This window comes from Cricetulus griseus, chromosome 3 (assembly GCF_003668045.3).
Source record: "Cricetulus griseus strain 17A/GY chromosome 3, alternate assembly CriGri-PICRH-1.0, whole genome shotgun sequence".
Taxonomy (NCBI): Eukaryota; Metazoa; Chordata; class Mammalia; order Rodentia; family Cricetidae; genus Cricetulus; species Cricetulus griseus.
In genome coordinates this window covers 47,144,652-47,167,585 of record NC_048596.1, presented here as the reverse complement: position 1 = coordinate 47,167,585, position 22,934 = coordinate 47,144,652, and the positions used below count along the sequence as shown (strand labels likewise).

The 22,934-nt window shown below is 38.7% G+C and overlaps 1 protein-coding gene across 1 annotated transcript; it reads left to right on the top strand.

Moving 5' to 3' along the window:
- The first annotated feature begins 16,918 nt into the window (after positions 1 to 16,918).
- Positions 16,919 to 17,902, top strand: LOC100764701 (olfactory receptor 1S1). The gene has a single exon (XM_027406781.1). It carries the CDS (start codon positions 16,919 to 16,921, stop codon positions 17,900 to 17,902), a length of 984 nt encoding a protein of 327 aa, XP_027262582.1.
- The last annotated feature ends 5,032 nt before the right edge of the window (positions 17,903 to 22,934 follow it).

Genomic DNA, 22,934 nt, shown 5'->3' with positions numbered 1-22,934 from the left:
GGCCTTTTTCCCTTGCTGCTCTTAATATTTTTTCTTTATTCTGTACATTTGGTGTTTTAATTATTATGTGACGAGGGGACTTTCTTTTGTGGTCCACTCTATTTGACATCCTGTAGGTTTCTTGTACTTACATTGGCATGTCTTTCTTTAGGTTGGGAAAGCTTTCTTCTATGATGTTGTTGAATATGTTTGCTGCAACTTTGAGTTGGGTTTCTGCACCTTCTTCTATACCTATTATCCTTAGGTTTGGTCTTTTCACGGTGTCCCAAATTTCCTGAATATTTTATGTTATGGATTTGTGAGACTTCAGATTTTCTTTGCTTGACGAATTCATTTCCTCTAGTTTGTCTTCAGCGTCTGAGATTCTGTCTTCCATCTCTTGTATTCTATTGGTTATGCTTGTATCTGTGGTTCCTCATTGTTTACTCAGCTTTTGCACTTCCAGCATTCCCTCAGTTTGTGTTTTCTTTATTGTCTCTATTTCAATTTTCAGGTCCTGAACTGTTTCCTTCAGCTGTTTATTTGTATTTTCTTGGCTTTTTTTTTTTTTTGGCTTTCCTTGATTTCTTGCATCTTTTGGTTCATCTTTTCTTCCATTTCTCTGAAGGATTTTCTGATTCCTCTCTTAGGTCCTCTATCATCTGCATGAAGTTGTTTTTAAGGTTGCTCTCTTCTGCTTCTGTGTTGGGATGTTCATGTCTTGCTGATGTAAAGTCCCTAGACTCTGGTGGTGTCAAATTTCCTGTTGTTGGATGTGTTCTTATATTGTCATCTTCCCATATCTTCTTCTAGTGGGACAGGTGGTGTCACTTCCCTTCCTGGTGTGTATGGGTCCAGTGTTCTCTTCAGGTGGGTACAGTTGCCTCTGATACTCTGATGGGTCTCAAGTTGGGTGCAGGCAGGTCTGAGTCACTTGCTCTCCAAGTGGGTGAGAGCAGGACTGGCGCAGAGATGTCAGCAGACTCTGGGTTGCTTGGTCCTCAGGGGTCAAGGCGTCCTGTGTCCAGACCCTTGGGCAGGAGTTCCCAGAGTGGGCAGGCAAAAGTTGGGCCCAAGGCAGGGGCCAGAGCAGCTCACCTCTGCACTCTCTGCACTCTGTCTCAATCTTATCCACCAAATTCACTGAAGGCCTTCCCTGGTAGAAACTTGGGGGCCACTTATGTATACTATCATATCATCTGTGAATATTGATATTTTGGCTTCTTCCTTTTCAATTTTTACTCCCATGATTTAGTTCAGTTGTATTATTGCTCTAACTAGAACTTCAAGTACTGTATTGAATAGTATAGGGAGTGTGAGCAGCCGAGTCTTCTTCCTGAATTCAGTGAAATTGTTTTGAGTTTCTTTTCATTTATTTTGATTTTGACTGCTGACTTACTATAAACTGTCTTTATTATGGCCAGGTATGTTATTTTTATCTATATTCTTTCTAAAAGTTTTATCATGAAGAAGTGTTGGATTTTGTCACATATGTTTTTGCTACCTAATGAAAGGATTGTGTCTTCCTCCCTTCCTTCCTTCCTTCCTTCCTTCCTTCCTTCCTTCCTTCCTTCCTTCCTTTCTTTCTTTCAGTTTGTTTATCTTGTGGATTATATTGATTATTTTTTTTATGTTGAACCATCCCTGCCTCTCTGGGATGAATCCCAGTTGATCAGAGTAGATAATATTTTAGATGTATTCTTGGATTTGGTTTGCAAGTATTTTATTGAGTATTTTTTGCATCTGTATTCATGAGGAAAATGGTCTGTAATTTCATTTTTTTCGACAAATTGTGTGATTTGGGTATCAGGGTGCCTGTAGCCTCACATAATAAATTTGGTAATGTTTTCCTTCTGTTTCTATTGTGTGCAATAATTTGAGGAGTATTGGCCTTGACTCTAATTTGAAAGCTGGTAAAATTCTGTGCTAAATCACAAGTTTTGTTTTCTGTTTTTCAGGGGAGGGACTTTTAATGAATATTTCTATTTCCTTTGGGATTATAGGCCAATTTAAATTTTGATCTTTTCTTGATTTAACTTTGATAGGTGTTATCTATCAAGAAAACATTTCTTTCAGATTTTACAATTTGGGGAGTACAAGTTTTTAAAGTATGATCTAATGATTGTTTGGAATTCCTTGCTATCTGTTTTATGTTCCCCTTTCATTTCTGATTTTGTTAATTTGGATATTCTCTTTCCATCTTTTACTTATTTAAGACAAGGGTTTTCCTATCCTTTTTTATTTTCTCAAAGAACCTTGTGGTGACATTTTGCTTATTATCTAATAAATAAAGCTTGACTGAAGATTAGAGATGCAAAGTGGCCAGCCAGTAGAGAGTTCTCATGTCTACCAATGCTAAGACAAAAGGGGTGATCCTGTCCTCACACTGCATCTCCAGACTGCATCTGTCTCGACCAAACCCCTGACTACACTGAGTTCTTCTGACCTCTCACCTTATATTCCTCTCTTGTTCTGGGATTAAAGACATAGTATCGCAAGCATTGAATTAATCTTTGTGTGAACTCAGTTTCTCTTTAGATAGGATCAATTTCATTTAGCTCAAAGTTTTCTTTAACTATCAGAGATCCATCTGCCTCGGTCTCCCAAGTGCTGGGATTAAAGGTGTATACCACTACTGTCTGGCTGCTAAGCCTAACTAGGATAGCTAGCTTTACACTCTGATCTTCAGGCTAGCTTTATTTGTTAGACCATAAACAAAATATCACCACATTTCCTCTTTCTCTAAAATAAAAAGGGTTATAACTAATGTAAGAAAAACAATACACAATAAGTATATAAATATATAGGCAATAAATACATCACAATGTCTAGTCTATTTGCATTTGACAAATTCAGAGAAAATACTCCAGAACCTACTCTTTGTTTTTTCATTCTTTATACTGTTCTATTTGTTTTTATTTTATTTATTTCAGCAAACAGTTGTCTTATTTAGTTTCATCTGACCATATTGGGTATATTGACTTCTTTTTACTGTAGAGTCTTCAGATGTTCTGTTACATTGCTGGTCAAACATTTCTCAATATTTTTCTTTTAATTAGAAAGATTATTTTACATGTTTGATGGAGAATGTATTGTGTATGTTCATCTTATTGATTATTGAATAAAATATTGTTTGGCCAATGAGACAGCAAGTTAGATAGCACTAGGAGTCAAAGAGGATTCTGGGAAATATAGTAGAGAAATGATGATCCAGGCAGGACTTGACATAGCAAGGAGACTCATATTTAAGCAAGAAGAAACAGGAAATGTCCCTTTCCCCTTTGCCTGTTCCAGCAGCACCATATGAGTCACTGGCAAGAGAGGGTGCCAAAGAAAGACATCCTCTATAAGATAAGTCTTATAAAAATATAGATTTATGATAAATTAAGACTGAGATAAAAAATGAGAAATTCTAATTGTTGGCCAAGCAGTTTTGAACCTAATACAAGTCTCTCTATATAGCAATTTGGGCCCTAATTTGGGCAGGTGACTGGCATAAAGCATACATATGGCGATGGGATGCAGTGGCTTTTGGCAGAAAGATTTATTGTAACACATGTTAATCCCAGGTCCCTCTCCTTCCCCTCCTCACCTCCCCCCCAACTAACACCCTACCTATCCCATACCCTTTCTGCTCCCCATAGAGGGTGAGGCCTTCCATAGGGGGTCTTCAAGGTCCTTTGGTATAGGGCTAGGCCAGCCCCCTTATGTCTAGGCTCAGGTAGTATCCCTTCATATGGGATGGGCTCCCAAAGTCTATTCCTATGCTAGGGATAAGTACTGATCCACTACAAGGGGCCCCATAGATTCCAAGGTCTCCTCACTGACACCCATATTCAGAAGGTCTGGATCAGTCCCATGCTAGTTTTCCAGCTATCAGTCTGGGGACCAAGAGCTCTCCCTTGTTCAGGTCAGCTGTTTCTGTGGGTCTCATCAGCCTGGTATGGACCCCTTTGCTCATCAGTCCTCCTCCTTCTCTACAACTGGATTTCAGTTCAGTTCAAGGTTTAGCTGTGGATGTCTGCTTCTATTTCCACCAGCTGTTGGATGAAGGCTATATGATGGCATATGAAGTAGTCATCAATCTCATTATCAGAAGAGGGCATTTAAGGTAACCTCTCCTCTGTTGCTCAGATTGTTAGTTGGTATCATCTTTGTAGCTCTCCAGACATTTCCCTAGTGCCTGATTTCTCTTTAAACCTATAATGTCTCCCTCTATTATATTATCTCTTACCTTGCTCTCTTCTGTTCAACCTCCAACTCAACCTCCCTGCCCCATCATGTCTTCCTCACCCCTCCTTTTCTCCCCTTCTTATTCTCTTACTTCCTTCTTCCCTCCCCCCCATAGTCCCAATTTGCTCAGGAGATCTTGTCCCTCCCCCCTTCTCCAGGGGACCATGTATGTCTCTCTTAGAGTCCTTGTTTACTAGCTTCTCTGGCAGTGTGGATTGTAGGCTGGTTTTCCTTTACTCTATATCTAAAATCCACATATGGGTGATTACATACCATGTTTCTCTTTTTGTGACTGGGATCCCTCGCTCAGAATGGTTTCCTCTAGTTCCATCCATTTGCCTGTGAATTTCAAGATTCCATTGCTTTTTTTCTCCCCGCTGAGTAGTACTCCATTGTGTCAATGTACTACATTTTCTCTATCCATTCTTCAGTTGAGGGGCATCTGGGTTGTTTCCAGGTTCTGACTATTACAAATAATGCTATGATGAGCATGGTTGAACAGATGTCCTGGTTGTATGAATGTCCTTCTTTTGGGTATATGCCTAAGAGTGGAATTGCTGGATCTTGTGGAAGACTGATTCCCATTTTCCTGAGGAATCATCATACAGATTTCCAAAGTGGCTGTACGAGTTGGCACTCCCACCAGTAGTGGAGGAGTGTTCCCCTTTCTCCACCTCCTCTCCAGCATGAACTGTCCTTGGTGTTTTTGATTTTAGCCATTCTGACTAGAGTAAGATGGTATCTCAGAGTTGTTTTGATTTGCATTTCCCTGATGGCTTAGGATGTTGAACACTTTCTTATGTGTCTTTCAGCCATTTTAGATTCCTCTATTGAGAATTGTCTATTTAGTTCTGTACCCCACTTTTTAATTGGATTATTTGCTGTTTTGGAGATGAGCTTCTTGAGTTCTTTGTATATTTTGGAGATCAGCCCTCTGTCAGATGTGGGGTTGGTGAATATCTTTTCCCAGTCTGTGGGCTGTCATTTTGTCTTGCTGACTGTGTCCTTTGCCTTACAGAAGCTTCTCAGTTTCAGGAGGTCTGTTTATTAATTGTTGATCTCAGTGTCTGTGCTACTAGTGTTATGTTCAGGAAGTGGTCTCCTGTACCAATTCATTCAAGGACATTTCCTATTTTCTCTTCTAATAAGTTCACTGTGCCTGGATTTATGTTGAGGTCTTTGATCCATATATAGGCACTTAGTGCCATGTACTTTCCTCAGCATCAATTCCATTGTATCCCACAAGTTCCAGTATGCTGTGTATTCATTTTCATTGAATTATAGAAAGTATATAATTTCTTTTTTTCTATCTTGATCTTGCTTTCATGGAGTAGAGAATGGTTCAGATCGTGTGCATTTCTGTTGTTGTTGAAATACAGTTTTAATCCACAGTGGTATGATAGGATTCAAGGTGTTATTTCAGTTTTCTTGGATCTGTTGAGACTTGTTTTATGACTAGGTTCATGGTTGATATTGGAGAAAGTTTCATGAGGTCCCAAAAGTAGGGTAGGGTTATAATTTTAGTGTCTGGCATGGCTTCTGGTCAAGTACAGGGTCTCCATCTGAGTTGGGTGATGGGACACAGCTACAAGGAGGGTGGTGGATTGGAAATAGGTTGGGGAACACTGAGAGAGTACAGAGGGTCTGTGGGTAGGTGGACTAACTGGTGTTCTGGCTCCTGGTATGGCATATAGTCAAGAAGGTAGTCTCTGTCTAAATTGGGAGTTGGGATTATAAAGAAGGGGTGAAGGAGGACTTGAGATAGGGTGGGCAGGTACCCAGACAGCAAGTGAAGTTCATAGCAGGTGAACTGGCAGGTATTCAGACAGGAAGTATCTTTATTTTTTAACAAATATAGTACTATAAAACTGTACTATAAAGTACTATAAATAAAACATCTCATCAATATTAAACAAGGGAAAACAAACAGCAGAAAAAAAGTCTCAAGAGAAGCATGAGATTAGAGCCCTCCCCATTCACATATTCAAGTATCACATAAAAATACTAGACTGAAAGCCATAGCATTCATGCAGAGAACCTTGTGTATACTGGTGTCAGCTCTGTGCTTGCTACTTCAGTCTCCACAAGTTCATAAGAGCTTTTCTTAGTTGATTTAGAGGACTTTGTTCTCCTGGTAGCCCTATCTGCTCTTATTCCTAAACTCATCCTGCCCCTTTTTCCATGGGGTTTCCTTAGCTATGATGGGAGAAATTGGATGGAGACATACCATTTAGAGTTCCATAGACTAAGGTTTCATTCTCTGTATAATGTCTGGCTGTGGGTCACTGTATTTGTTCCCATCTCATGTAGGAGGAAGTTTCTCTGATGTTGGCTGAGTAAAGCACTGATCTATGACTATAATAGATTGTCACTAGGAGTCATTTTATTTTTTCTTTGTAAAAAATTAAGTTGTATTTGGTTTTACCCTAGGTGTTTTGGCTGTTTAGTTTGTGACTCTTGGTCACCCAACCAGTATCTGGGATAAGACTCATCTTGTGGAGAGGAGCTTAAGTCAAATAAGACACTTTGGTTGGCTACTCCCACAAGATTTTTTTACACCCTTGTCTTAGTATATTTTGCAGATAGGACATATTATAGATAAAAAGTTGATCATAAAGCATTTTATTGTCCATTTTTATTGTCCTGGATATTGTTGGATATTGAGGGCTTGCTGTAGTAGGATAGCTGGGGTCTGGTGGTGACATGTTTTCTTGGCTGTTATTGATTATCTTCTTATGTTGTGTCTAGGCACCTGGGTTTGGGGTGATCATAGGTCTAAATGACAATTTCTGAATTTGTCTTTGTTGGATAGGTGTTTTGTTGTTTGTTTGTTTTTTCCCTCTCTCTTTGTCTGGTCTGTTTGTTCTGTGGTTGAGAAGGGGGTCTCCATCAAACACACACACACACACACACACACACACACACAGAGAGAGAGAGAGAGAGAGAGAGAGAGAGAGAGAGAGAGAGAGAGAGACGAATGCACACATACACAGGTAATCAAAAGAGATGGGAATGATGCTTCATATTCATTAAAGGAAAACTCTACCAAGATGATCTTTCAGTAGTTAACATCTGTGCTCCAAAGACAATGACACCACATTTGTAAAAGAAACATTACTAAATCTTAAATCACACAATGACCCTCACATTATAGTGTGAGACTTCAATGTCCCAATTTCACTAATGAACAGGTCACCTAGCCAAAAATCAAACAGAGAAATATTTGAGCTAACAGACATTATAAACCAAACACACTGAATGTATAGCTATAGAACATTTCACCAAAACTAAAAAAAATGAGAAGAAACTTAATTCTTTTATATAAGACTACATAAATTTGTGCATTGTATAGTCTGAAAATGAGTGTACTTGTGGAAAGTTAACCTCAATATAATACAGAATGAATGTGATTGTAAAACAAGTGAACAGTTTAGACTCTGCCTTTGTAGAAAATAGTCCCACTCATTTTGGACATTGTAATATTTCAGGAATATGGTGAGAAGTAAAGGACACCAACTTACCAAAAGTGTTTTTAAACGAGATTTCCTAGTAAATGTATCTTCTTCCAACCTAAACCTATCGTCTTCTAATCCTGTCACTTTTGCCCATTCTGGATATGTGCTATCATTCAATAAGCCCAAGAGTATGTTGGATACAGAACACAGAGAGTGGGGACTATTTAGGCCTGCTGGGACTCCTCAATTCACTCCATTACCTGTGATGACCCAAAATATGACATTTAGAGAAGAAGGGCTTCTTCTAGACTTTGCCCAAAGAGTTTTATGTAAATTATCATTTTGATTACTTCTAGTTCTATAACTTTATGAGTAAAAGGATTATTGAGAAAATAGTTCCAAACTTTTTTTACAAGTTCTTATATATAGTCAGAATAACTAGATATTGATTATCCATCCATGTCTGCAGGATTCTAGAAGCATCATTCTATGATTCAGAAAACCTTACCTCTCACCTTCAGAGTATGGGGGAAATTGCATGAGGTTAAAGGGGTCCATTTTTTGATAAATAAGATTAAATCCTGTCCCAATTAAAATATAATTCATCTTTTTACCAAATAATTACAAATGATAGGCTAATAGAATAAAAAAACGCATCATGTTGTAAGTGGGTATAACACCTTGAGGTTAGAGTACTCTGGATTTTTTTATTGAATCAACCAGATAAGTACAGTAAATAGTCTCAGATAAAATGAAAATTATGAGCCAATGGGCTATAGTGGGATTGGCTTACCTCAATCTTCTACGAAGGGCAGTTTATACAATTTACAATTGAGGCTTCTTGTATCTTAAACCCTAAACCAAAGTAAGTCTGAACTGCTACATTGCATTTTAATGAGTAATTGCCACAACTGCAACCCAGAATATGTACAAGAATATGTAGCCCACAGGAGAAAATTCCTCATCTCAAAGATAACCCAGGTCAGCCTATGAGTGTGCTAGGTATGATAAAACCTAAAAATACTTTATGGAAAGGGAGAAACGTGAATGTGTGGAAAAGGAAATCAGAGCTCAGAAACAGCTGCCAAAGTTAGGACTATATGTACTATATTTGACTATATTTGTAATTTATCATGCTAGACTAAGATTGTTCACCATCTTGAAGGAGTCTATAAAGCATTCTCAACAGAAATGTTGTTCCCAATGTCTTATGCTAGTTTCCTGGGGGTAAAGGGGAATAAGAGATATTATATTGCTTTCTATAGCCCAATTACATTTTGTTTCAAAGTCCTCAATTCCATGAGGGTGATAGAAAGGACTGAGGATAAAAGATATAAAAAGTTTCTTGATAATGTATATTGCAGTAATAAATAAAAATTAAATTATATATGCCCAAACTAGATTTTTGTTTCATGTTCAGAGTGCCTTCATCCTGACAGGGAAAATTAAGTCACTATACTTTACTATTTAATCTATAAAATATAGTCCTGAGTGAGAGTAGATTAGAGTAGCACATGTCATAGACTATATAGGATGCAGTCTGTACTGCTATTTCTCTCTAATAACAAACCTTTCACATCTATGATTCTGCTGCCCCTTCCCAAGTCCTCTAAGATAGCCTACATTAATACTAGGATCCCATATTAAAATTTTCTATGCTTGTTTCCAGATTCACAGTAATAGATACTATTGGGGGCCAGATGATGCAACCTGAAAATTCAAAGGTGCCCTATGTTGTGGGCTTTGTTTAATTCTTCCCCCCTCCCATGGACTACTACAGGCACAGTTTCTTTTCTCACAATAACCACATGCTTAGTGGACAGATCCAATGAGTGACCACTACAGCTTAAATGTTTGGTATGAACAATAAGTCAAGGTAAACAGGATACTATACTGGATTTGTAGCTGTTAGTTATTATATGCTCTCTCCTTACTTCCCTGAAGTTTGTTTTTCCATATGAAATATCAAGAATTAAATCATGATGTAGCCTTTCTTTTACAAAATTGTGGTTCATTTTTTATTTATAAAACTGGTGAGAAATTATGTGGCATACAATTGACCCCATATTTTCAGATGAAAAATGTCATATCCAAAGAGTCATGTAGGATTTTATCACTCCTTTGCATTATTCTTTTCTCACTTTAAACTTTTCTGTTTGGTTTGTTGGGTTTTGGGGGAGGTGGGTTCTTGTTCTGTTTTGGTTTTTGTCTTTTTCTTTTGGGGGTGTTTTTATTTATTCTCTCATATATATCACATCTCAAGCACCTTTTCCTTCCCCTCCTTTCCTCCCAGCCTCCCCTTCCACATCTCCCATCCCCAGCCACTTTCCCCCAGTTTCCTTTCAGAAAAGGGCAAGCCTTCCAGGGATATCAACTAAACATGGAATGTCAAGTTGCAATAAGACTATGCTCTTCTCATATTAAGGCTGAGGCAACCCAAAAGAGTAAAAGAGTCCCAAAAGCTGACAAAAACAGCCCCCACTTCCCTTGTTAGAAGTCTCACAAAAACACCAAGCTATGCAACTGTAACATATGTGCAGAGGGATTAAATCAGACCTATACAGGGTCCCTGATTACTGGTTCTGTCTCAGTGAGCTCCTATGAGTTTAGGTTTGTTGATTTTCTTATGGTGTTCTTGGCCCTTCTGGCTCCTACAATCCTTCTTCCACAGGATTCTCTGAGATCTGCCTAATTTTTGGTTGTGGATCTGTGCATCTCTTTCCATCAGTTGCTACATGAAGCCTGTCTGATGATGAATATGCCAGGTTGCTGTCTACATGTATAGTAGAATATCACTAGGACTCATTTATTTACATTTTTTACTATGGATGTTTGTTTCTCTTGACCATCTGGTCTCTGATTTCTGGTCCTCCAGGTTGGGTCAGGGATAGGCTCTCTTGAGCTACATGGGTATCAAGCTGGATCAATCATTGGTTGAGCTATATTTTACACCAGTAGAAACAGCTGAAGCAGATTAAAAGAATACACATTAGAAAGGAAGAAATCAAAGTATTTTTCAATTGCAAGTGATATGATGGTAAGTATAAGCAACCCAAAAAATTCTAACCAGAAAATCCTACAGCTGAAAAACAGCTTCAGCAAAGTGGGTGGGTATAAGATTAACTAAAATAACTCAGTAACCCTTCTATATACAAATGACAAATGGGTTGAGAAAGAAACCAGGGAAACAACACCCTTCTCAATAACCAAGAATTACAAAAAAAAAAAAAAATGGGGAGCTAGGCAGTGGTGGTTCACACCTTTAATCCCAGCACTCAAGAGGCAGAGGCAGCAGATCTCTGTGAGTTCGAGGCCAGCCTGGTCTATAAGAGCTAGTTCCAGGACAGGCTCCAAAGCTACACAGAGAAACCCTGTCTCAAAAAAAACAACAACAACAAAAAAATGGGGTTAACTCTAACCAAGCAAATTAAAGACCTGTATGACAAGAACTCCAAGTGTTTGGAGAAAGAAACAGAATCTATCAAAGGATGGAAAGATCTCCCATGCTCTTGGGTCAATAGAGTTGACATGGTAAAATTGGCCATCTTACCAAATACAATCAGGAGATTCAATGCAATCCCATCAAAACTCAAACATAATTCTTTACAGATCTTAAAAGAACACTACTGAGCTTCATGTAAAAAACAAAAATTCAGAATCGCTAAAACAGTCCTGTACAATAAAAGAACTTTCAGAGGTATCACAATCCCCTACTTCAAGCTATAGTAATAAAACCACATTGTATTGGTATAAAAACAGAAATGTTGATCAATTAAATAAAATCAAAGACCCAGACAAACTCACACACCTAAGGACACCTTGTTTTTCTATTAGAAAGAAGCCAGAATTATACCATGGAAAAAATAAAACATCTTCAACAAATGGTACTGGTTCAATTGGATGTCGGCATGTAGAAGAATGAAAATAGATCCATATCTATCACCCTACACAAATATCAAGTCCATGTGAATCAAAGACCTCAACATGAATCCAGGTGTACTGATTCCAAAAGAGTAGAAAGAGGGTGAATAACCTTGAATACATTGACACAGGAGAAAACTTCCTGAACAGAACACAAATAGTGCAGGCACTAAGATAAACATTTAATAAATTTAATGCTTGTTTCCTTTTTGTGTCTCATATAGACAGACTGGTGATAGACTCATGGATTATCTTTTATTTTCTATCAACTAATTGTTTTAAATGTTAATCATATATTCATGTATCTGAATGTCTACAGTGAGCCCACAGACTGAGTTGATTCCAAGTGAAAAGTGAATGAATGCCACTTGCTTGGAAGACAAATGCCTGAAGTACATTTTAAAGCATATGCAAGCATTAAGAAGAGGGGATCTACTGATTTGTCCTTTGTCTCTGCCTGTGCAGCCCTTCATATTTCTCTCTGCATCAGATTTGGGTATTCTAGGCCTCTCAGTACACGGCGAGTATTCAATATCATTTCAAAGTTTATTTTAACATTATAAACATAGGCTTTATTTCTGTCCTTTTAATTTAAGAGTTTATGGTCTGCATCATGCCAAGTAATACCTAAAGTCTCTAAGCACTGCTTGGAAGAGAGGAAATGCAACAACTTGGTGCCATTCTGTGATGGGCAGTACTAAACTAACTAATTGCCCTGGTACAAGACAGTTGGGCACCACTGTGGTGAGAGATTACAAGGTGGGGAGGTGGAAGAGAAGGAGAGCTGGAGTGGTTTGTGGGCTGGGGAGAGAGGGGGATCTACAGAGGTCATGGTGGTGAGGAATGGGCTAATATGAAGGGCCAGATGGCTACTCACATCCTGGGAGATGCATGGATATGAGCTATGACCAAGGTCCAGGTCTTAATCAGGACTGCCTTCAAGCAGCTACTTTCATCACTGGGGGCTGTACAGGGGCCAGTTGTGGAGCCATGTTGGTGTGTGAGGGCTGTACTGCCTCAGGGGCCATATCAAGCTGGGTGGCCTTCATGGCCACTGGGGGGGGCCATGGTGACAACCTAGGCTGTTGCTGAGGGCCATGTTTGGGTCCTTTGTCCTGTTGCAGCCAGGATCTGTGTTGATGCCCCTGACCCATGTTGCCACCATGGCCCACATGGATGCCTAGAGCCTAGGCAGCAACCTGTGAACATGTTGTTTTCTGAGGGCTGTGCCACTGCCAATGTCAGGCTGATTTGGGTGGCCAGTGCTATCACCTGGTGCCATGGTATCATGTGGATGGAGGGCTGTTGGCAAAGGCCATGTCTAGGTCCATGACCCAGCTGCATCTAGGGTCTGTGTTGATGAGACCATGAGACCATTCAATACTGTTCTGATGCCAGGGGTCTAGGATGCCTCCTGGAGTCATGTTGATATATGAGGGCAATCCTGCTGTAGAGATCGTTAATTTGGAGGGCCTGCACTCAGTGCCACCTGGGACCAGAGTGACATTCTGGCCCTGGTTGCTGCCTATGATCATGACTGGATCCCTGATCCTACTAGGGGTCTGTATTGATGCCCATGGCCCATGTTGCCAGCAAAGGCCAAATAAATGCCTGGGGTTTGAGTTACAACCTATAGGTATACTGGCATTTGAGGGTCATGTTGCCACCACAGACATCCTGATATAAGTGGCCTGTGCTGTCACTCAAGGCAATGGTGTCATCTAGGCCAGGGCTACTGCATAAGGCTATATCTGAGTCCATGGCCCTACAGTAGCCAGGGTCTGAGTTGATGTCCTGGGCTCCTGTTGTCAACAAGGGCTATTCTAAGGACCAGCGTCTAGTTTGCCACCTCAGACCATGTTAGTATCCAAGAATTGTGCCACACCCAGAGCCATGGTGATCTGGGTGGCTGGTGCTGCCACCTGAATCCACTGCCTAGAGCTATGTCTGGGTCTTCGGCCCTGTGGAGGCTGTGGTGTAGATGGTGTCTATGACTCCAGTTGCCAGTAAGGGCTCTATGGATACCTGGGGTATTTTGGGAAAATGTTGATGTTCAGGGGCCATACTGCTGCTGAGACCATGCTGATCTGAGGGACCTGTGCTGCCACCTAGACCATGGTGGTATATGGGCGCAAGCTGCTGCTGAGGGTCATGACTGGGTCTGTGGCTCTGCTACAGCTAGGGTCTGTGGTGGTATCCATGGCCAGTGTTAACATGGGAATCATTGGAACCATGCCAGTCCTGCTCTTCACTGGTCCTGGGATGGGCAGTCCTGGCCCTGGCAGATATTACAACAGGTGAGCTTGCCTTACCCCTCATGGGAGAGCTCACCTCCAGACTCAGGAAAGATGACACAGCACTCACAATTGAAATGCACCTCACCTGGGAAGCACACTAGAGCTGACCCTGTGGTCAGGTACACAGGTGAGCATCCTTAAGGACATGAGAGAAGGAGAATTGACCCAACCCCCTCATTTACCATGTGGTGCCATGGATGAAGGAAAGATGCCCTCCCCACTCCCCTGTTACCACCTGCATCAGGTGAGAGAGCTGGCTCTGGGGTCACAAGAGTAGGAGAGCTAGCCCTGACCCACACTGGCTACAGTGTATGAGGAAGCAGCCTTTGCTTCCCATCTGTACAGCACACTAAAGATGACCCTGTTGTTGAAGTCACAAGTGAGCAAGCCTTGAGGGCCAGAGACAAGGATAGATGACCCTGCCCCCCACATACCCTCCCTACAGCAATCAGGAGAGAGGTTTCTGCGCCTTGCCTGTCCAAAACAGTAGAACTGTCCACAGCAATCAGGAGAGAGGGCTCTGCACCTTGACTGTCCAAAACAGTAGAACTGTCCATGTGTGATATGAATGAGGAGTCTTGGATCTTAGGGTGCAAGAACAGAAGAACTGTCCCTGATCCTTGTTGTAGGCTGTATTGGGTGAGCTACCCAAGGCAGGGGTGGAGAGCTCATCTGGATAGTGACAATGAAGGAAATCTAGAGAGCTGACCAACCCACTTACCATCCAGGCCCAGAACCAGGGCTATGAGTTGACCCTCTCTATGTGGACTTTTCTATTCCACCTGCCACTCCTCAAATAAACCACATAGAAACTTAATATTTATTATAAATGCTTAGCTGATAGCTTAGGCTTATCTCCAGCCAGCTCTTTCAACTTAAATTAACCCGTTTATGTTAATTTTTATTCCACCCAAGGCTCATCTGTGAACTTCACATGTTGCTTCTTCTGAGTCTGGCTAGAGACTCCTCAGACTCTGTCTGTCTTCCCAGCATCCCCCACCAAATCCTGCCTATCTATTAGCCAATCAGCTTATTAACAATTCGAGCAACACATTTTCACAGTGTACAAAAGAATTATTCCACAGCGGTCCACCCCAACATCCACTGAATATATAAATTGTTGGAGCATGTGAAGAAAACAAGCCTACAAACCAAAAACAGCAAGATCTCCATAACACAGGACAACAACAGGATATCCAAGAGTAGCCTGAGTGAGAACCCATTACTGGTAGTTTGGCAGAAATCAGAGGTCTCAAACCAGACCATAGCAATGAACACTTAAAAGGTATATGTAAACTGTGTGACTCACCAAGCCACACTTGATTCTTCCAAATTTTTGCTGCTATTGTTCATTCTGGGTTTTGCTTTTATTTTTGTTTTGGTTCCTTGTTTTGTTTGGTTATGCTTTTAAATTTGGTTTTGTTTAGGGAGGAATGTCAGAAAGGCAGAGGGTTGATTTGAGGGGACAAGGAGATAAGCGGAGCAGAACGAATAATGTGAAATCCACAAAGAATGAATAAAAGTTATAAAAGAAGTTTAGTGTCTGAATTACTTGGTATTCAATGTGGTATTGTGACTCTCCTCTAATGCTGATATTCTTTAAACATTGTAGGGACCATGGCCTCCTCCTAATACAGATGTCATCTCACTAGAGGAGTCCCAGTGATAAAGGAATACAATTCTCAGGGTATTGACTAAGTGTTCCTGTTTACCAGGAAGCACAAATGAACAATGAAGGGAATCTCAAAATGCTCCTAGACTAATGGAAGCAAACAAAGAAACATGCTACAGTCAACAATTCATTTGCTTTACATAGTAATGACCAATTAAGTTACAAGAAGGACATCTCAACATAGAATGAGGACGTAGAGACAAAGCAAAAAGGCAATTGTCTGTCTATTCCATTTACCTATGCAAACTATTATGTCTAAATTACTGTTTGTCTTGAAGAAAACACTTCAGGGGATGTTGTCCCTGTGGACTTGGGATGAGCTGAATGTCCCATGTGAGTCCAGCATCATGAAAGCATTAACCGAGAAGCACAGGAGGACTGCTTTCACTATCCACTTCCACTGTCACAAATGCAACACTACAAAAAAAAAACCCTGTGGATAATTTTTTCCTTTCATTCACAGGTGAGCATCTTAGAATTTAACCTTGGTCTTAACCATTGAGAAAGCTACCATGGGGATTTAGAACACATTGTGCAAGATTGATGATTGCTGGGAGAGGTAGACTAGGAAGCTGAGGTTAAAATCAGTCACCCAAAATCATACAAATTCCCATCCTAGGAAAACCCAAACCACCCCAGGTCCTATAAACATAGGACCATCTCAGGCTTGTCTCTATGTCAGTTGCAGATACCTGTCAGCTTTTTACCTCATTTCAGTTTTCTCATGCAGTCTCCATTTTGGATTTTTCCTGTCTAATTTGCAAGCTGTGTTTCTCCAAATTTACAAGTCCTCAGATATTTTCCTCTCCCTACTACACGTCAGTTTTCCAGAATCCCAATGGTAATTGTTTCCTGTCTCTTCTGTAGGGAAAGAACTATTTGAGAGACAGTGACATGAAGAGGGACACAAAAGAGAGAGAGGAGAGACAGATACAGAAAGGAGATGGGTGATGCTAAAGTTCTACCAGGAGAAAAGAAAGCGAGAGACCAAGGTCCCAAGAAAAATAAACTTGACTAATCTCCCCTGTCTCTGGGTGACAACTTGTAGGCTGAAAATAAATTTTGACCACTTGTGGTTGATCTAGTGATTTGAAGATTTTAAAAGTCCCATTTTAAAGTTTCACACAAATTCTTTAAAGAATACACTAATGATGGAACTTTTCCCCTGTGTTGCTGAGGAATTTTCTTAGCCTCTGCACTGCTCAGGTAAGTCTTTAGTAAGGAGCCTTTCTACTTAACCACAGAAGGAAATTCATTCACATTCAGCATCATGGAAGTATCATGCACAAACTAGCTGCAGGTAAATGATACTATTTGGGGTTTTGTTTGTTTGCTTGCCTGCTTGCTTGCCTTTGGAGTTTATGAATTTATTTTCTTTTCTTCAGATTAACAGAAATATGAACCAAGGAAACCAAACCACCATCACTGAATTCATCCTCCTTGGTCTCTCCAACCAGGTTGAGAAGGAGAAATTCATCTTTGTGCTTTTTCTGAGTATGTACCTGGTCACTGTAGTTGGAAATGGGCTAATCATTCTGGCCATTGGTTTGGATACACATCTTCACACACCCATGTATCTCTTCCTTGCCAACCTATCCTTTGCTGATATTTCTTCCTCTTCCACCTCAGTCCCCAAAATGCTAACGAATATTCACACCAAGAGTCAATCCATTTCCTATGAGGGCTGCATCACACAGATGTACTTTTCTATTGTATTTGTTGTCATTGATAATTTTCTCTTGGGGGTCATGGCTTATGACCGATTTGTGGCTATCTGTCACCCTCTGAATTATGCAATCATCATGCACTCTAGGTTCTGTCTTTTGCTCACGGTTTGCCCATGGGTTCTCAGCAATATTGTTGCCCTGACACATACTCTTCTGGCCAATCAATTGGTTTTCTGTAACCACAACACCATTCAGCACTTCTTCTGTGACTTGGCCCCTCTGCTCAAACTTTCCTGCTCAGATGCAATGATCAATGAACTTGTAAAATTTATTGTGGGTTTATCAGTCATCACCTTTCCCTTTGCCCTTATCCTCTTCTCCTATGTCTGCATCATCAGGGATGTACTGAGAATTTCATCCACAGAGGGAAAGTGGAAGGCCTTTTCTACCTGTGGTTCTCACCTGACAGTTGTAATACTCTTCTATGGGACTATAGTAGGGGTTTACTTTTTCCCTTCATCCACTCACCCAGAGGACACAGACAAGATTGGTGCAGTACTCTTCACTGTGGTGACACCCATGATGAACCCCTTTATCTATAGCCTGAGGAATAAGGACATGAAAGATGCCCTGAAAAAGCTCATCAATAAAAGACATTTCCTCCCTTTGATGGCATGACCATCTGACCTTTTTTGATCTGCAAAACTTGATGAATGACAGAGCCAAGAGTTTGTAGAATAGTTATGATGATTCAACTCTGTGAACCTTTTTTGTATCTGCCCAACTGTCTCCTACTTCAACCTCTGAGGTGTGGGTAGCTTTATAAGAGTTGTTGTGTTAGATATCTTATCCTTATGTACATGGTAAGTCACAACACAAATATAAATATCATTATAATGTATACTACTAAAAATTTTGGTAATTATTTGCTATTTAAATATGTTGACTTACACGGGAAGCTTCATATCTTTTGTAATATCCTATTTATTCCACACCTAAGATATGCATGATTAAAAGAGGATGGTGAATGAAGATGGTTGAATGAGAAAGGTAGAGAATCTGGGAGAAGTTGCGGGAGGGAAAAGGATACGATTAGACTATACTGGAACAAAATTTAAAAACTAAAAATGAGTAAATAAATTTAAAAAATATAAATTTAAAGGAAAGATAGAGGGTTGACCAACTCAAGCCAGAGACACTTCAGGTCAGGATTTTAGACTATGTACTTTCAGGTGTAGGTGCACCTCAGTAAGCATAGGTTTTTCATCAATTAGGTTTCTCATAATGGGAAATTAATTGCAGTGTAGCTTTAACCAAAGTTCAAACTGCTAAACATTTATTAGGGTGAAAAAGATTTCAAGAAAGATTTTATCATTATTTTCCAAGCCTCACCTGAATCAACAAATCATCCTGTCCATGAGCCAGGTACTTTTATTTTATGCTTGTTTGTCTAGGAAATATGATTTAAATTAGTTTGTATCCCTATGGGCCTGACCTATTATTCTATATCCCCTAATATATAGATTCTGTGCAAGATTAGAAACTATGCTCTATTTGTAGTGAGTCGCAAGACATGAAAAGCCTAATTGGACCAGTAATAGAGTTGTATACAAGTTATGGGTTTGCCTAAAAATGTGAAATTGAAAGATATAGTTTTATAAATTACCATAATGACCTGGATAAATTGTCATGGAAAATAAGTCCTGGATAAGTCTAAATGTTTATATTTCTCTGAATCATTATTCAACTCACCATTTTCAACAAACATCCAAGAACTTTTTATTTACCAGTCTCTACATGTGTCCTTGGCACTAAGAGAATAAATATCCTACAGTATCATTGTATTACCAAACCAAATAGAAAAAGCAAATATAATTTTATTTAATTTTAACATCAATAAGCAAAGGCAGCATTTGGTCCATTACTAAAGTGATTAATAAAGGAAGTGTAAATAAAGAGTATATAAAGTTTGTGTTTAATCCTGATCTTAGTCTACTGTGATAGCCATGCTGAGGAAAACCTATCTGTGCTTTGTAAACACAACACAAATAACCTCTGTCATCTGACTATAATTTACACAAATGGAAGAGAAGCTCTCCACAAAAGTTGCAGAACAATTCACCTTGGACAGAAATTATCAATAAAACTAGATGTGTGAAATATCACAAATATTTTTATATTATTTCACTAAACAAAAAATTCCAGTACCCTATTGAGGATAAATGTAAATTAAGACAAATGCTCTCCTCTTGTCTCTTATGTCAGAATACATGAAACAAATCATAAGCATAAAAGTGGGTTGCTCATTCTCCAGTGGATGGCTAAACACATGGGCATACGAACAGCACTAATTGGAATCAGTGAGTTATTGATAGGAAACTAAATAAATAAAAAGAAGACAAGAAGCTGGGAGATAGATGCAAATTTGGTAGGATATAGTAGTAGATTGATGTGATTAAAATACATAAATGTACAAAACTTTCAGGGGATAAAAAATTAAAAAGAAAATTAAACTTTTGATCTGCTAGCATTCCAACTATCTGTCAAGTAGTGTGTTCAATTTCTACATCTAACAAGTAAAAGTTACTTCAGAATAGGTTTTAGAGAAGATGTAAACATCATATACTTCTTTATTCATATCCTGATTCCATGTGCTTGTGTCTCTCTATTTTATTATTTGAATAATTTATACATGCATATAATGTATCATGATTACCCCCCTCAATTAGCTCCTGCAAACTCTCCCATTTGCTAACACACCTCCATGCAAACTTTGTGCACATTTTAGTAGTGTATTGAATATCCTTAGTGAATTTCATATAAACATGAGTGTTGTTAAATGGAATCCCATAGAAATATTTGATTAGAGATTTCAGAAAGCAGTCATTTCATATGGCATGCATTCACCCTATGTTAAGCAGATGTTAAATTCACGGGCAACTCAGAACAGAATTATTCCCCAAGACTGGAAAGATTTGGCAATAGAAATATAGGAAACTGGTCTTCAGTTACATGGTAAACATGGTGGAAAGAGGAAGCTAGGGTCATAGAACAAGAAAATTGGATTAGAAGTATTAATATTTCAAAAAGATCAGTTGCTAGGTGAAGGTCAACATGCTGAATTACAAAGGCAGCTTGAATTGAATGATCATACCTTGGTACTGTGTCATTTAGCAGCTTTAAATGCTTGGAATAAGGTTGGAGAATCAGGAAAGAGGCCTGAATCAGTCATTTGCTAAAATTATACAAGGTCCAAAAGATTTTTGTTTTTTGCAAAAAGTAACTACAGCTGTAAATAGAATACTATCAGACTCAGAAGTTAAACAAATATTAATAGAATCCTGTGCTTTTGTAAGGGCTAATTCAGAGTGCAAATGGCTGATTGGGTCTTTAAAGGCAATATCAGCACCAATAGGTGAATGGATTAGAAATAGGCTGATATTAGATCTCATGTTACTATACTACTTTGTTAAGTGAAGTGATTTCTAAATATCTTAAAAAACATCAAAATGTCAGGTGCTATACTTGTCATAAGCAATGTCACTTGAGAAGATATTTTATGCAAGGAATTCCAAGTAACAATGTTCTTTTTTTAGAGAAAATTTAAATGGAAGGCACAAGCATTCTGGAATATGCAGAAGGTGGGGTAAAGGTTAGAATTCTGCTAATGAATGCAGAGCAAGGAGAGACAGGCAAGGTAACCCTTTGCCATCAGGAAAGGCCTAAAGTGCCTCCCACAGGCCCTGATATCAAATATGATTCATTCATTCCTTGTTATCATAAGAAAAACTCATCCACACAGCAATGAAAAGATTTAATGCCTATTGTTGAAAATAATACTACTCTGAATGTAATCAATGATAGAATAGCTTCAGTATATAAAACAGAAGTCCAGGAGAGAAATTTTGTTTGTTTGTTTGGTTTTGGTTTTTGGTTTTTGTGTATTTTGTAAACTGCTCTAATGATCAAAGACCTAACCTATAAATACACATAAATGGTATTGCAAATGTAGGTTCATTTGACAGAGGATCAGATTAACAATAGTTTCTCCAAAATATTGACATCCAAATTGGCCTTTTAACCAGGTAAATATTCAGTTTCTAGGGATTGGAACTTTATCTTAGGCAAAACAAAGAGCAAAATAAGTCGAGTATATAGGGCCAGAAGGAAAAAATTGGAAAGTAAAAGCCGTATGTATCTAATATAGCTATGAATTTATGGGTATCTGATTTGTTGCAGGAATGGAAAAATAGGTTAATAGTCCTCCAGTCTCAGAAACAAACCATAAACTACAGAAAGCTTCTGAGAAAAATATTAAAGGATATTAACAAAAACAGTCACAGATCATTCAGGTTCTTCATGAGCAGGACACATCAGCTGATGGTCTTTCAAAGGTATCAACCTTTAAAATGGTTAACTGACAAACCTGAAGTGGGGGCAACATTTGCCTTTGACATCAGAAAAATTACAGCCACTAAGACAGCTGTTATAGGAGCAGCTAAATGCCCAACATACTGAACAATAGACAAGTCCTTAGAATACTCCTCTATTGGTCATTAAAAAGAAATCTGAAAAATGGAGACCATTAAGAGATTTAAGAGCCATAAAGTGAGTCAGACAATGGGCTCTTTACAGCCTGGAATATTTTACCTTTATTAGCTAAGGAATGGGCTATTACACTGATTGATTTGAAAGAATAGTTTTAACTATATCTTTACAAGAACAGCATACAGAAAAATTTGCCTTCACAGTGCCTACTTATAATAATATTCAACCTTTTAAAAGGGTACCAGTGGAAAATTTCTCATCAAGAACTGCTAAACAGCCCCACCTTGTGTTAATATTTTATATAACACGGCAACCATTAGAAAAATTGTAAACAGTTTCCTCAAACTGAAATGTATCATTATACAAATGATATCTTACTGGTTGATTCAGATGCAGATACCTTAGGACAAAGGTTTGATGAAGTACAAAGAATTTTGCATTGCTGGGGATTACAAATATCTCCTGAAAAAAATGCAAAGAGGGGATTCTATCGATTATCTAAGATATAACATAGATTTACATAAAATTGGACCACAGTAAGTAAAAACCATGAGAGATCAACTACAAACTCTTAATGATTTACAAAAATTACTCAGAGATATTAACTGGCTATGGCCCATAATTTGATCAACTACTCAAAAGCTAAGTAATGTATCTCAAACCTCACAAGGGGATAAGGATTTAAGTAGTTTACATAAATTGTCAGCTAAGACTGAGAGTGAATTGGCTCTGGTAGAAAACAAATTACAATCTAGAGCTTGATTGTACATTAGTTATTTTGTCTTTTACTCATTCTCCAAAGGGAATTTTATGCAAAAAGAAGATAATATTTTAGAATGGATACATTTATCACACAAGCCAAATAAAAAATTAAAACTTATATAGAAAACTTTCTGAATTGATTCTATCAGGAAAAATGTGACTTCATTAATAGCAGGAATAGACACAGCAGAAATACTAGTACCTTTTACTAATGCTGAAATTGCCTCTTTATAGACAGAAAATGAATATTGGCAAAGAACTTACAGTAATTTGTTGGGAGAGATTAGCAACAAATATCACAGATGGAAGGGATTTCAGTTTATAAAAAGAACGAATTGGGTCATCTCTCATACAGTAAAAAGGACATAAATTTTTGGAGCCTTTACATTTTACAGTGATG

Excerpts from the sequence above, each read along its gene's own strand:
- LOC100764701 (XM_027406781.1), top strand. The coding sequence starts at position 16,919 with ATGAATTTATTTTCTTTTCTTCAGATTAACAGAAATATGAACCAAGGA.